A 16,381-nucleotide genomic window follows, 5' to 3' on the forward strand; every position below is an offset into this window, starting at 1 on the left:
TTTAAAAATATTATTTCACAACATTTTTTTCCCTACAAAATAGTTCAATTATCAATCAAAGAAATTAATTTTAAACTAAAATGATGAATCTTCAAAGAAACAAAATACACGATTTTGCAAGAAAGTAATTAAACTGTTTACCGAAGAAATTAATTTTTCAATAAAAAGGACCAATTTTTAACGAAGAAGTTTAATTATCTATCAGAAAAATGAACTTTTAACAAAATACACGATTTTTTAAGGAAGTTGTTAAAACTGTTAACCAAAAAATTATTTTGAATTATTTGAATTATTTTGATTAATCTTGAACAACAAAAAAACTGATTTTTTAACCGCACAGTTAATTTTTTTAACAAAAATATGAATTTTCAACGAAGAAGATTAATTGTCTACCAGAAGAGTCGAATTTTTAACAAAATGCATGAACTTTTAACAAGATAAATTTTCAAGTAATGAAATATAATTTTAACCAAAAAGATGAATTTTCAACAAGAGATTAGTTTTCTACCAAAACAGATGATTTATCAACCATGAACAATAAATTTTTAACAGAACAAATATATTTTAAACCAAATAATTTAATTTTAAACCACAAACAATCCATTTTTAACAAAATAGATGGACTTCCAACTAAATATCTGAATTTTCAAATAAAAAAGGAATATTTCCAAACAAGTATGGAATAGTTAAAATTCCACTTAAAAGAATTAATTTTCAGCAGAAATAAATGAATTAACAACCTAAAAGATAATTTCTCAATATTAAAAATTAATTTTCAATTTAAAAACAAAATATATTTTCAATAAAACAGTCCAATTTTGAACGAAAGAAATTAATTTTTGTAACGAAAAGATTAATTTTCTATCAAAAAATATTAATTTTCAACAAAAACATGCATTTTTAACAAATTAGTTAAACTGTTAACCAAAGAAATGAATTTTCATCTAAAATTATGAATCTTCAACAATAAAACTGAATTTTTAACATCACAGTTGAATTTTCGACCTAAAATATTAATTTTCAACAATGAAAAATTAATTTTCTACGAGGATAGTTGGATTTCCAGCCAAAAATGGAGGCTATATTTTCAATTGAAAGACTTAATTTTAAAAAAATAATTCTCGACAAAATAGTACAATTTTCAATCACGCAGATTAAATTTATACAAAAAAAAATGAATTATTAAACCAATAAGCGGAATTTTCAACTAAAAAATATCACTTTTTAACAAAAAAATTTATAAATTAAAGCTTCAGTTTAAAAAATTAATTAAAACAAAAAAACGACGAATTTTCAACGAAATAGTAAAATTTGCAACCAAAAAATTGAATTTTTACCCAAAAATATGAAGTATCAATTGATAAGATTAGTTTTCTACCAAAACAGATCAATTTTCACCCACGAACAATACATTTTTATAAAAATACGAATTTTCAATAAAATATGATGTACTTTCAACCAAATAATTAATTTTAAACCACAAACGTTCAATTTTCGCTCAAAAGAATTAATTTTCAAGAGAAAGAAATTAATTTTTAACCAAAAATATAAATTTTTAAGAATACAAAATAAATTTTCAATTTAAAAAATATTTTTTTTTCAACAAAACAGTTCAATTTTGAACCAAAGAAATTAATTTTTTAACAAAAAGATTAATTTGCAACCCAGAAAATTAATTTTCTACCCAGAAAAAAGTAATTCTCAACAAAGCAAATGAAATTTCAACCAAAACGATTAATTTCCTACCAAAAAAGATGATTTTTTTAAAAAAAAAAAGTTCAGAAAAAAGTACTTTTAACAGAATTTATTTAGTATTATTTATTTATTTTATTTACTCGATATTTCTAGGAATAATAGTTGTTTTATTATACATGAAAATTTAACAATTTTACTTGTAAATTAAATTTTTTAATTAAAATTATAACGTTCAATGCTTAGTATTTGTCAGTTTTAAATATTTGATTTTTAATTACTAATTTTAAATGAACAGTCACATATTTCTAACTATTAAGTAATTTTTTTTGTCCTGAATTACAAAGTTTCCATTTTCATATTTTATATTAAAACAATAATTTAAATTTAATAAATGATTTGGAAGTTATTTTTAAATTGAAAATAGATTCCGAATCGTCTTGTAAAATCAATTATTATTCACTTGTTAATCCTTAATGTTCAATTTAAAAAATCATTATAATTTAAATTCACAGCTCATAAACTACAAATTTTTTTAAATCAAAAATTGTAGATTTCAAACGCTTCTAATTTTTATTTTTTAAAGCTTTTAAAACTGAATTTTTAATTTCTTTAAATGAAAAATTTACGCTTGAAAATTTAAATCTAAAACTGAAGAACATTTTCAAGCGAAAGATTTTCGAATTACGCATTATAAACCGAATTATATCATAAATGATAAAAATTACAATTCGATCAATTATTTTTAAAAACTGGGGAAATGAAACTGACAAATTTTTTTTTTTTAATTCGTAAGATTCTCATCGACACTTCATTAAATTTCTTAAACTTATTTTAAATCCTTTTCCATTAAAAATTGAACGTTTACATTTTTTAAATAAATTAAACACTTTATAAATTAAAAGTTAGATAATTTTAAATAGTTTTAAAATCCTTAAAATGCTTCAAAATTTTATTTATACATCTTAAAACACCTACATGTATTGCATTTTTTGATATTTTTAATTATTTAAAAAAATGTTCAGAACTTCTAAGCATCTTCTCAAATAATTCTAATTTTTTCTAAACATTTCCTTACACATTTTTTTTTAATCCTACCAAATTTAATGAAATTTCCTTAAAATGTTCCACATTCATGTTTGAAAATTTTCTAAAACTTTTTAATCTTTTTAAATATTCTCTTAAAATTAATTTTTCAAAATATAAAATCATTTTCAATTTTCCAAGTAAATGTTTTTTATTCTTCTGAAGTCTTTCAAAATTCTTAAAATGCTTCTAAATTTTTTCGAAATTAGGCCATAGACTATTTGCACCGAAATTTTCATATGAATAGCCGCATTTTGTCGGTTTAAATTATTTAAAATCATTTCAAAATTTTAAATTAATTTTTTCAAAACTTCCAAATACCTCTTGAACTCACTTGAATTTTTTATAATAATAATAGGGGTTTAATTGTTATTTATACATCAAAATTCAACAATTTGAGTTACAAATTACATTTTGTTAAATAGAGCAATTAAAATTGTAATGTTCAAAGTTTATTTTTTATTGTTTAGTTATTAATATTTAATTTATAATTACTGATTTTAAATTAAGTCAGATGTTTATAAATATTCAGTAATTTTAATTTTTCGTAATTAAACAATTTCAAATTGAATGGCTTTAAAACTAAATATTTTAGTCTGAAGTAAAGTTTTAATCAGACTTTTACATTTGTTTAATTAATAAGACTTTCCAATTAAAATAGTTAAATTTTTAACATTAAAATCTGCAAATTCGAAAATTGTGAACTGATTCAGAATCGTCATGTAAAATCAATTAATATTTCCTTTCTAAATCTTAAAGTAAAGTTGATTTTTAAAAATCGTAAATCCATTTATATTCAGTGTTGATCAACCAAAAATGTTTTTTGTCCAAAATCTTCGATTTCAAATTCCTCTCATTTTTAATTGTTCAAGTCTTTGAAATTCAGGATGGCCGTTTTAATCGACGAAATAAATTCCCGGTCATTTCCCGGTTCGCAAACTTGAGGTCATAAAAACTGAGCTGCAAATAAAAGCACTCAAAGTGGAACTGTTAAATTTTGAACTTTTAAAATCGAAATTTAAAAGTTTTTAATGAAGATTTCTCTTATACAAATGCTCAATAATTTACGCGTATAAAATTGAAGGTACTAACATTTTTCAATACAAAAACATATAAATCCACGTTATCATTTCCAATGATCTAAATTAAAAAATCAATCAATGAAGCTTAAAATTTTCACAATTATATAATTTTAAGGAATTTTAAGCTAGAAACATTAAATATTGTAAAATTGCAAAATTTTTATCTGAACACTTCTTAAATTACAAATTCAATTATTTGCTTTTTGGAAATTTTTTCACAACTTCTAAATATCTGTCAAAATGAATTGAATTTTTTCTACAATTTTCAGAAAATCCTGCAATTTTTAGAAAATTTCTTTGGATGTATAAATAAGAATTGAACATTTATTATGAAATGCTAGCCTAATATAAAACAATATGTAGATTTTCGCAGATTTTAAACAAAAAAATTTAATTCTTTTAAAGAATTGTAAAAGGCTTCAAAAGAATAAAAATATTTTCTTAAGATTCCTAGGAAAATTAAGAATAATTTTTCATTTTGAAAAATTATTTTAAGAGAATATTAAAACTAGTCTTTCAAAGATTTGAACCAAATTTTCAAAAAAGATTCTACAAGATTAAAAAAAAACTTTCTAAAATTTACATGATAATTTTTTATCTTTTTAAAACTCCTAAATATCTCTTAAAATTACTCAAATTTTTTCTACAAAATTTTATTTGTAAATTGTACATCAAAATGTACAAATTTCACTTTTTCTAATTAAGCACTTTTCAAATACAACAATTAAAACTGTAAAGTTCAAAGTTTAAAGGCTTTTAGAAATTTTAACGATTCCAGGCTTTCTATGTCAAACAATTCAGTTAAGGATTCTTTACTTTTAAATATTTGCTTTCAATTTACTTTTCTTAAATAAAAATTCAATATTGCTAAATATTCAATAATTAATCTTTTTTTTTAATGAACAATTTCAAATTAAATGGGTTAAAAATGGAATATTTTACACTGAAACAATATGTTAAATTTAATAAAGTCCTTTAATTAAGAATATATTATTATGAAGTTATTTTTAAGTTGAAAATATTTTATTAACTTTCAGCCACACGTTCACATTCGTTTAATGACAAAGACTTTCAAATTTAAACTGTTTAACTTTTAACGTTAAAATCGGAAAATTCTTAAATTTTGAACTGGTTTAAAAGCGTTTCGTCAAATCATTTTTGATCACTTTTTATTGCTTAAAGTAGAGATAAATTACAAAAAAAATTTATTTATTAAATAAAAATGTTTTTTATCCAAAATATTCAACGTCAAAGGCTTTTATTTTTTATTTATTCAAGTCTTCAAGAAAGCATTTGAAAATTCTTTAAATTAAAAATGTAAGCTTAGAAATAAAAATTTTAAATAGAAAATTTTTAAAGTAAAAAAATTTTGAATTGCTGATTTTAAGATAAATAATAGCATAATTGAAAAACATAACAATTCCACTAACTATTTAAAAGCGGTTGAAATCGAACGTGGACAGATTTTTCTTTTACAAATTTGTAAAATTGCCGGTCAAACAAAAAAAATCACTCATTTCCTGTTTTTCCCCGGTCAAAAAAAAAATTCCCGGTTTCCCGGTCCAGCGGCCACCCTGAAATTGCATTTTAAAAATCTTGAAATTAAAACGTACGCTTAAAAATTAAAATTAAAAATGGAATATTTTTAAAGTGAAAGATTTTCGAATTACACATTCTAAACAGAACTATACCATAATTTAAAAAGATAAAAAGTTAACTAATTATTTAAAAACCGGTTGAAATCAAAGTCGGGCAGAACTTTTTTTCTCGAAAAATTGGTAAAATTCTCGATCAAAAAATAAATTCACTGGCATTTCCCGGTTTCATGGCCCAGAGGCCGCATTGGATTTGTTCAATTATTTGAAATTCCCTTAAATCTTACGAAAGCCTCTAAAATATGTGGAAATACTTTGGAATCTTTTGAATTCTCTTAATTCGAAATCCCATTAAAGCCTCCTGATGTCCTTCAAAATTTTTAAAAAGACTTCTGTATCACATGAAATCCTCTAAAACTCCTTGAAATACCATAAATTATTTTTAAAATATTTCGAAACCTTTTAAAATCCCTAAAACTCTATTAAAATGCCTTCAAATCCCTGAAAATCGATTTCAATTCCTTAAAATCCTTCGAAATTCTTCAATATTGAAATCCTTTGAAAAAAATACTTACGTAATTAATGGACGTTTCCTGATTACAAAATAGTACAAGAAAAAACATGGAAATACCCTGAAACATACCTTAATGTAACTATTGAAATTTAAGCACAGCTCTACAAGTCCATTCTTGATTCGACTGTACAAATTATAAAGAAGGGACAAATCGTGGATTCTATTTTCGTCTAATAATCCACTTAATCCTTTTTGAAGAATGCTCGAAACATGTTCGGACAATAATTGTTTTTCTACCGTGTGGATGAGAGAAAATCTGGAGAAAAAAACATGTTAATGGTGAAGAAACAACAGAAAAATTATTATTTTAAGGATAAAATATCAGGGCGACGATTTAGCGGACAATTTCAAATTCCCGGTCATTTCCAGATTTTTCCTGGTTGATTTTTTTAATTTTCCCGGTCTAAACATCACTTAAAAGACCTGACCAAAAATTGCAAAATAAATGAACTGGAATAGTGAAATTTTGAATCAAGCAGATGAATTTTTATTATTTAATTGAAACACTTAAATTATTAACCGAAAATATAAATTTTTAAACAATATGATTAATTTTCAACAAAAAAAAAACTAATTTTAAAACAAAAAAATTAATTTTTGATCAAGAAATACATTTTTTCGACAAAATACATCAATTTTAAAGAAATAGTTGAATTTTCAATTAAAATTAAACCAGATAGTTGAATTTTAAACTAGAAAAAAATATATTCAACAGAATATGGAATAGTTACTTATTTTGCGCACAAAAAAATGGTTAATCAAAGCTAACGAATTTTCAAGTAAAAAGAACTTAAATAATTAATTTTCAAGTTCATTTTTCAACCAAAGAATTTAATTTTTAATTAAAATGATAAATCTTAAAAAAAAAGTTTCTTTTTTAACCAAGTAAATTGATTTCAAACCTAAAAGACGAATTTATCAGCTAAAATGATGAATATTTAACTGGAATACTTGAATTTTCAACCAAAAAGGAATTTTTAAACAATTAGATTAACTTTGAAAGAAAAATATTATTTTCTACTAACAAAAAAAGTATATTTTTAACCAAAAAATTAGACTTTTTTAAAAACTAAACATGTGAATTTTAAACGAAATAGATTAATTTTCAATTTAAATTTCCAAGGAAAAACAGGTGAATTCCTAAAGATAAAATTTTTAAAATTTATATTATAATTCAGAAATATTTTCTTTTTCTAAACTTCGGAAGAGAGAAAAAAATAATCAATATTCAACATAATATGGAATAGTTACATTTTTAGTGAAAAAAATTATTATTTCATGTTAACTAATGAATTTTCAACTAAAAAGAACTTAATTAAGTTTTAAGTTAAAAAAATAAACGTTGAACCAAAAAAGACGAATTTTCAACTAAAAAAGATAATTGTTGAACCAAAAATTGAATTAAATTTTCAGTCAAAAAATGAATGATCTGCCAAAAAATTGAATTTTCAACTAAAATTATAGAATATTTAACTGTAATACTATATTCATTTTGAGACAAAAATTATTTTCAACCAAAAAAGAAACAAATTTTCATTAAAATACTTCAGTTTTCGGTTTAAAAAAATTCCTTTTCATTTAAATAAAAACCCATTTTTCAACCAAAGAAATTAATTTTTAATTAAAATAATAAATCTTCAATAGAAAATTAAATTCCCAGCAAAATAGTTTATTTTCCAACCAGGTAAATTTATTTCAAACCTAAAAGACGAATTTATCAGCTAAAATTATGACTATTTAACTGGATTACTTGAATTTTCATTAAAAAATAACAATTTTTGCAAAATGAGATTCACCTCCAAAAAAAAATTATTTTCTACCAGAAAAAGTAGACTTTTTTCAACAAAATAGGTGAATTTTCAATTTAAAAGGACAAATTTACATCCAAGTTGTTGACTTTCGAACTAGAAAAGGTAAATTTTTCTACGAAATAGTTAAATTTTGTACTAAAATAGTTAAATTTTTAATTCAAACATTTATTTTCAACATACTAGTTACTTTTTTAAAAAGAGATAAATTTTCAATTAAAATTATATGTTCTAACAGCAAAATTAATTTTTAACAAAATAGTTTAGCTTTTAACCGCAAGTAGTTGAATTTTCAAGAAAAAGCAGGTAAATTCCTAACGAAAAATGTAAAAAAAAGTAATTTATAATTCAGAAATACTTTCTTTTTCCAAACTACGCAAGAGAGAAAAAAAACAATATTTAACAGAATATAGAAGTTACAGTTTTAGTAAAAAAATAATAATTCTCATGTTAACCAATGAATTCTTGACTGAAACCAATTTAAATAATTAAGTTTTAAGATAAGAAAATAAACGTTGAATCGAAAAAGGCGAATTTTTAACTGAAAAAGTTCATTGTTGAACCAAAAATTGAAATAAATTTACAGTCAAAAAATGAATGTCCAACCAATAAAAATAAATTTTCAACTAAAATGATAAAATATTCAACTGGAATTGTATTTTGATTTTTAGACAAAAATTATTTTCAACCAAAAAAGAAACAAATTTTCATTAAATTAGTTAAGTTTTCGGTAAAAAATTCCTTTTTATCCAAATAAAAAACCATTTTTCAATTAAGCAGCTTCTTTTTCAAACAAAGAATTTAATTTTTAATAAAAATATTTAATCTTCCATAAAAAATTCAATTTCCAACAAAAGAATTAATTTTTTTGAACTTTATCAAAAAGTCGATTTTCAATCAAAAAAGTAGACTTTTTTAACAAAATACGTGAATTTTCAACAAAATAAATTTTCAATTTAAAAAGACAAATTTACATCCAAGTTGTTGTGTTTTGAAATAGCAAAGGTCAATTTTTCAACCAAATAGTTAAATTTTCTACTGGAAGTTACAGTTTTAATTCAAAATTTGATTTTCAACAAACTAGTTACATCTTTAAAAAAAGACAAATTTTCAATGAAAATGTTGAATCTTTCAACAGAAAAATTAATTTTTAAGGTAGATGTACCAAAAGTCAGATATCTGAAAAAAAATAGTTTTTTATTATTTCAAGAATCAAAATATTAAATAGTAGCCATGTTTTGTGCAATTGAATTTTTTCTGACCGTCGCTTCCCACCAATTTTTGAAAAATCTTTGCATTTTAATAAATGACGGCTTATTGTTTCCGAGAAAACATTCTCTTCTTTCTTTTTCTAAGCTTTGGATGAAAGATTTTTTAAATTTGGACGAATTTTGAATTGGAACAAGGATTTTTTGTAACTCCTTTCTTCTATTTAAAAAAAATTCCTATCCCAAGGGAAATTATATTTCTTTGTCGAAACTCTCTGTCCTATAATAAAAACGATCATTATTTTCACTCATGTGTCCTGCAACTGCAGATCAAGTAAAAATCACTTTTTTAAGTTCAGCAAAATTACTAAAATTATGAAAACCTCAATTTTGCTATGATTTTTCCCGGTATTTAATTCGATTCTCGATTTTTAAATTTAATTCCTGGGTAAATTCGCCACCCTGAATATGCTAATTAATTTTGAAAAATAAAATTGTCTTAGTATTTTCCTAAAATCTTACTTTGTGGAGGTATCGAGATAATGTAACAGACGCTCGTTTTCTTCTTGCAAGCGTTTATCTACGTGGGCCAGGTACTCGGGAACGTCGTGTTCTGTCATCAGTCGTTGACCCTCCGCTGCGTACAATCTTTCTGTTGCTTGAAGGAACCTAGAAAATAAATTATTAGTCCTCTTCCACCGAATTTATTTATTTCCTCAAATCGAAAGAATAATATTTCTTATATAAGTTTGGATTTTGAATTAGAAGAGTGAAATAAGGATGGTTGTAAAAATTAATTTTCAAAATTTCCTAACTAATTTTTCATTTTCCCTGTCCATTAGGATTTACAGTTAAAGAAATTTAAATAAGATTAAAATACAATTTCAATTCCAATAATCAAATTAATTTGCAGAATTCCTCGAAATAAAACCAAGAATCCAACGACCAAATTTTGAAAATCACCATAAAATGTTCCTATTGAAATTTTAAAAAATATATTTTTTCCTAAAAAAGAAAAGACAATAGTTTCTTTTTTTTGACAACACGAATTTTTCTTTCGTCTTTTTTATTTTTGTCCAAAAAAAGAATTATTTTTCTGTTCTTTTTCAGGAAATAATGGTTTAATTTTTAAAAATTAAAAAGAAATTTAAATTTATTTTATTTTTAAGATATTAAATATATATTTAATAAATAAAATTAATTTACATATGAATAAATTTATAATAATAATTTTAATATTTATATCCTTATAATTAATTTTTTATATTTTTACTTAAAATTTATATAGTTTATTATAAAAACATTATAATTTCATTATAAAAATCATTTTAATATCTTAAATATCTTTTTGTCAAATTTCAACAGGAACATTTTATTGTGATTGTCCAAATTTTTTATCATTTTTAATTTAGATTTATCATTCTCAGGGCTGCCGCAGCCTAACTTACTTGAAGAAAGATGTCATTTAAACCGCAAAAGTGACCAAAAGTGACTAATTTCTTTTGAAATTAAAAGAATTCAAATGAATTCAAAGAAATTTGTAAGTATTCCATATAAATTTTAACGAACTGAGGATATATTCATAAAAATTCAAAAAAATTCAGGTTAAATTCAAAAGAATGATAGAGATTTTGAAAAAATACAAAAAGTTCCATAGATTCCAGTAAAATTGTAGTGAATTTAGAAGAATTTATGGAAAATAAGAAAAATTCTACAATTTTTCACGGTCTATGAAATTTCAAAAATCGAACTCTATTCTAAACATTTTTCATTTTAAGTAATAAACAACAAACAACAAATTAAAGCATTCAAAGTAAAACTCTTGAATCTCAAACTTTTAAAATTGAAGTTTAAAAGTTTTTCACATTCATAAATTATAGAGTTCAAACATTCAGATTAAGTTCCAAAAATATAAATCTACATTAACATTTTCAATACTATAAATTAATTAATCAAACAATGAACTTAAAAATGTTCAAAATATATTATTTTAAGTAATTTTAAGCTCGATACATGAAAAATTGTAATATAATTTTTTTTAAAGACTTAGCACTTCTTAAATAAGAAGTTAAATTAGTTTTATTCTGAAAAGTTCAAGCATCTTTAAAAAGCTTTAAAATTTAATTTCAAAATCTTGAGAAATTTAAAAGTGGTTTTAAATTTTTTCAAATGAATTTAATGTTTGTTTACAACTTTTAAAAAATTCTGTAAATTTAACACAAAAATCCTTAAAATTAGAATTTATAAATAACAATAGAACACTTATTATTTGCAGAAAAAATTAGTACAGAAAATTTAAAAGATTTTAAGAGATTTCAAAAATTATAAAAAAAGAACCTAGAAGATTTTAAGGATTTTTTTTAAATCGAAGGATTTTCCAAAAATTCTAGGAAAAAATCGATGAATTAAAAAAAATATTTAGAAGTTCTGAAAAAATATATTAACACACTTCCTTTAAATAACTTAAAATCACTTCAAGTTTTTAATTAATTTTGAATCTTTTGAAAACTTCTAGATATTTCTTAAAATTACTCAAATTTTTTCTACCAAAAATAAGTGTTCAATTATTATTTATATGTTCAGATTTATCAATTTCACTAACAAATTAAACTTCAGGGTGAATTGAAACAAAAAGTAAAACAAAATTTATTTTAAAAAATCCATGTAATTGAGTAGAATTTGGAAAAATTCAAATGAATGAAAAAAATTCGAAAGAATTTTTAAGAACTCAGGATCAATTAATAAGAATTTAGGGTTAATTCGAAATGAATTTAAATTAATTGGAAAAAATATTTGAAGATCTCTTCAAATCTTGGAAACTATGAGAAATTTGTCACTTCATGAAAATAAATTCTTGGAATCTTTGAAAATATTTTAAACCTTAAGGGTCGTATAAAAGCATTTCACATCTTTCGTAATTCTATGAAATTATTTAAAAACCCATAACAAAAATTTTTAAATCCCTTAAAATCATTAAAATCACTCGAAATTTAATTAATCTTTTGAAAATGCCTTAGAACTTTTTTAAATACATTAAGACTTCAAATCTTTTGAAATCCTTCTAAATTATTAAAATAAAAAAAAATCCTTGAATGAAAATGCGAAAATTAAAATAATTAAAAATCCCTACAAATTATTCAAATCAATTGGAAAATTTTGGAAATCTTTTAAACTATCCGAAAATCTCAAAAATCTTTGTAAATGCCTTGAAATACTTGAAAATCTATGAAATTCCTTAATGCTTAACAATAAATTCTTTGAAATCTAGTAAAATATTTTTAAATTATGTTAAATTACATGAAATCTGATATTTTGTGAAATGTTGGAAAATGCTGTAAATTTTCTTATAGGTCTTATGAAATCATTCCACATCTTTTACATTCTTTAAAATTCGATGAAAATTTTTGTTTAAATTCCTTCAAATCATTAAAAGCCTTGACAATCTTTTAAAAACCCTAAATTAAAAAAAAAATCTTGAAAATTTCTTACAATTTTTAAGAATACCCTGAAATCTTAAAAATTCTTATTTAAAATTCCTTCAAATTATTTAAATCGATTGAAAACTTCTGGGAATATTAAAATATACGAAAATCTTTGGAAATATATTAAAATGTTTTAAAAAATTTGAAATTCCTCAATTCTTGAAAAAAAATGCTTTACAATCCATTCAAATATTTGGAAATTCTGTAAAATTACATGAAGTAATGAAAATGTTATTAAACTCTTTGAAATCCATACAAATATTTTTAAATTCTCTGAAATTACTTGAAATTTGATATTTCGTGAAATCTTGGAAAATTCGTTAGAATACTTTCAGAGCTTTCAAAATTCCTCAACACTTTTTAAAGCTCTTGAAAATTCCTTGGAGTTTTTAAAAACATCAAAAAATCATACTTTAAATTTTTTTTAAATTATTGCATAAAAACCCGTCGAACTATTTAAATGAATTGGAAATTTCTGGGCATCTTAAAATATATGAAATTCTTTGGAAATCTCTTAGGAATATTTGAAATTCCTCAATTCTTCCGACATAAATGGTTTGAAATCCATTGAAATATTTTTGAATTCTGTGATATTACATGAAATCTGATAATATTTCGTGAAATCTGGGAAAATTCTTTAAAATACCTTCAGAACTTTCAAAATCCCTCATAACTTTTTAAAGCTCTTGAAAATACTTTGGAATTTTTAATAATACCCTAAAATCTAAAAAATTATTATATCAAATTCCTTCAAATTATTCAAATCAATCCGGCATTTTTGGGGGAATCTTTTAAAATATCTGAAAATCTTTACAAATATTTCTAAATGCTCTAAAATTCTTTACAAAACTTCAAATTATTAAAATTTTTGGAAATCTTTTAAAATACCACAAATATTCAAAATTAGTTGGAATATTTTTAATTAAGCTAAAATATTTCAAATCCTTTTAAATTCCTTGAAACTTTTTAAGGTTCTTGAATATTCCTTGAAATTTTTTTTAATAATTTGAAATTCCTTCAAATTATTCAAATCTATTAAACATTCTTCGGAATCCCTTAAAACTTTTTGAAGCTCTTGAAAATTCGTTGAAAATTTTAAAAACACCCTAAAAGCTTCAAAATTATTATTTGAAATCCCTTCAAATCATTCAAATTTGTTAAAAATATCTTGGCATTTTTTTAAGTATCCTAAAATATTTCGAATTTTCTGAAATACCAAAAAAATTTCGAAGATCTTGAAAATTCGCTGAGATTTTTTAAAATACCCTAAAATCCTTTAAATCTGTTAAAAATATCTTCGATTTTTTAAAAATAATGTAGAATATTTCGAATCATTTGAAATCTTTCAAAAACTCTTGCAAAATTTGTAAAGTTCTTGAAAATTCCTTGGATGTATTTGAAATACCTTAACACCTTCAAAATCCTTTTAAATCTATTCAAATTATTGAAATCTATTAAAAAGATTTTAGAATATTCGAAAATACCCTAAAAGATTTCAAAATAATTCATGAAAATTCAGAAATCGACATATAGTCTAGTTAATTGAATTCTTTTTTAATACCCTAAAATATTTAGGGTCCTTGCAAAATTTGTAAAGCTCTTTAAAATTCTCTGGAATACCTTCACATTATTAAAATTTATAAAAACTTCCTTTAAATCTTTTAAAATACCCTGAAATATTTCGAAACCTCTCAAGTCTTTAGAAATACCTTCAAAATTTTAAAAGCTATTGAACACTCCTTAAAAATTGTCCAAATAACGTAAAATCCTTTGAAATCTGTTGAAAATTTCTTGGATTTTTTTTTATAATTAAAAAAAAAATAGTTCCTTGAAATCGTTTAAAATGTACCCTAAAATGTTTCGAGTCCTTTGCGATCTTCAGAAATCCATTCTAAATGTTTAAAGCTCTTGAAAATTCGTTGGAATTTTTTATAAATATATTCTAAAATCTTCCGAAATCATTTCATATTATTAAAATTTCCTAAAAATTTTGTAATTCTTTGATATCATATTAAATTACTGAAAAGAATTCAGAGTTCCCTGGAATCTTTTAAAATACCCTAAAAATTTTTGAATTCTTTTAATTTTTTTTAAATCCCTGCAAAATTATTAAAGCTCTTGAATTTTTCTAGGAAAAAATACCTTAATATATTTTTAATCAATTTTAATCCTATTAAATTATTGAAATCAGTTAAAAATTCATTAGCATCTTTCGAATTTTTTTTTTAAATTAATCCTTTGAAATCATAATAAATTACTGAAAAGAATTTGAAGTTCCTTGAAATCTTTTTAAATACCCTAAAATATTTCAAAACCTTTGCAATTTTTTTTATTTCCAAATTATTGAAATCTATGAAACCACTGACTTTATCATTTAAAAAATGACCAAAAAGTATTTAGAGAAAAAAATTTACTTTTTGCGAGCCCTAATTATTCTTTAGAGTTATTTTTAGTGCTTCTTACAGAAATTACTTAAAATTTTCCCTTTTTTTTCTTAAAAATAAGTGACTTTCTCCAACCAAAAAAATCCCTGGAATTTTTCCTGATTTTCCCTGACCCTGCGGCCACTCGGAAAATCAAAAGTACATACTTAGTTTCGAAGGCGTCTTGATAAATTTGTAAATCGGAGAGCATCCTGAGTAAAGATTTAAGAAGAGTGCGATCCACCGTATCGCCTTGTCGTTCTTTTTCTATGAGCATGAGAAGTCCTTCCACAGTTCGTGTTTGTACGAGGTTATTTAAAACGATATGAAGCCTGAATAAATAAAGTCCCATCTCCCTGTAAACAAATAATTCACAGTGATTTTATACCCAAAAATATAAAAATATATACGGTTTTTATATTATTTTTTTTAAAGAAAGTTATCTACCAAATTGAAGAAATGCCGGAATTTTGCAGAACGTAGGTTCTGTCGAGGTATAAAAAGATACTCCTAATCATGATCATTTGCCGACAATGCGACTGCCAGCATTCATTCATTTTCTTCAAAAAAATGTGTCTGTCCATAGATTCGGCCACGAACTGCTCTATATTCGCCTTGACGTGGGACTCCGTCAAATTTGTTAAATTAGAATAAAGTGTTGAGGCCATTTTATGATTACACATATTTTCGACGGCCTGGTAAAGTTCCTCGAGGGAATAACGTATACTTTTGCTCGTTTGTATCGCCACCACGGCTTCCCGCAATTTTTCCCATGTTTCTTCTTGGTAGTTTTCAGGTAGTTTTGGTTTATCTGCAAAAAGCGAATTTATCGAATTTATGAAAGAAAAAAATTCCAGGTCATTTCTCGAATCGCAAACATTTTTTACGGCCGAAGAAATTTTAAAAAATCAAACTATATTCTAAACATTCTTCCATATAAAGCAATAAAAAATAAACAACAAATTAAGATATTTAATGTGGAATATTTGACTTCCAAACTTTTAAAATTAAAGTTTAAAAGTTTTTCAATACCAAAATCGTGTATTCAAATGCTCAAAAATGTATACGTACCAAATGGAAGGTACTAACACTTTTCAATTAAACAATGTTAAATGAAATGTAAATAAACTGCAAAATTTAGAACTATGATCATTTATAGAGTTCAAAGATACAGATTAAGTTCCAAAAATATAAATCCACGTCAACATTTTAAATAGTCTAAATTAAAGAATCAAGCAATGAACTTTAGAAATTTTCAAAATTATATTATTTTAAGTAATTTTAAGCAAGGCCGATTAAATAGTCTAGGCTTTTATTTCAAATTTTTTATTTCAAAATCTTGAGAATTCTAGAAGTGGTTTTAAATTTTCCAAATTCAAAATAATTTTTGAATTTTTTCTGCAGCTTTTAGAAAATCCTTCAAATTAAAAC

At 22.9% G+C, this 16,381-nt stretch overlaps 2 protein-coding genes across 4 annotated transcripts in view; one reads left to right on the top strand and one right to left on the bottom strand.

The window, feature by feature from the left end:
* The window catches only part of LOC117174856 (mitochondrial intermediate peptidase), an 87,844-nt gene that overhangs the window by 65,574 nt on the left and 5,889 nt on the right, over positions 1-16,381 (top strand). The gene's annotated exons all lie outside the window — the stretch shown is intronic.
* The window catches only part of LOC117174855 (cullin-4A), a 69,988-nt gene that overhangs the window by 46,824 nt on the left and 6,783 nt on the right, over positions 1-16,381 (bottom strand). For all 3 annotated transcript variants that reach the window (XR_004467384.1, XM_033364249.1, XM_033364251.1), the window contains exons 2-5: positions 15,398-15,761; positions 15,118-15,306; positions 9,568-9,714; positions 6,099-6,285 (exon numbers count right to left, since the gene is read on the bottom strand). Coding sequence is in view for 2 of the 3 variants with exons in the window: in XM_033364249.1 (XP_033220140.1) it covers positions 6,099-6,285; positions 9,568-9,714; positions 15,118-15,306; positions 15,398-15,761 (887 nt within the window). In the remaining variant the exon portion in view is untranslated. The remainder of the gene's footprint in view (positions 1-6,098; positions 6,286-9,567; positions 9,715-15,117; positions 15,307-15,397; positions 15,762-16,381) is intronic.

The sequence above is a fragment of the Belonocnema kinseyi genome, chromosome 6 (assembly GCF_010883055.1).
Source record: "Belonocnema kinseyi isolate 2016_QV_RU_SX_M_011 chromosome 6, B_treatae_v1, whole genome shotgun sequence".
Taxonomy (NCBI): domain Eukaryota; kingdom Metazoa; phylum Arthropoda; class Insecta; order Hymenoptera; family Cynipidae; genus Belonocnema; species Belonocnema kinseyi.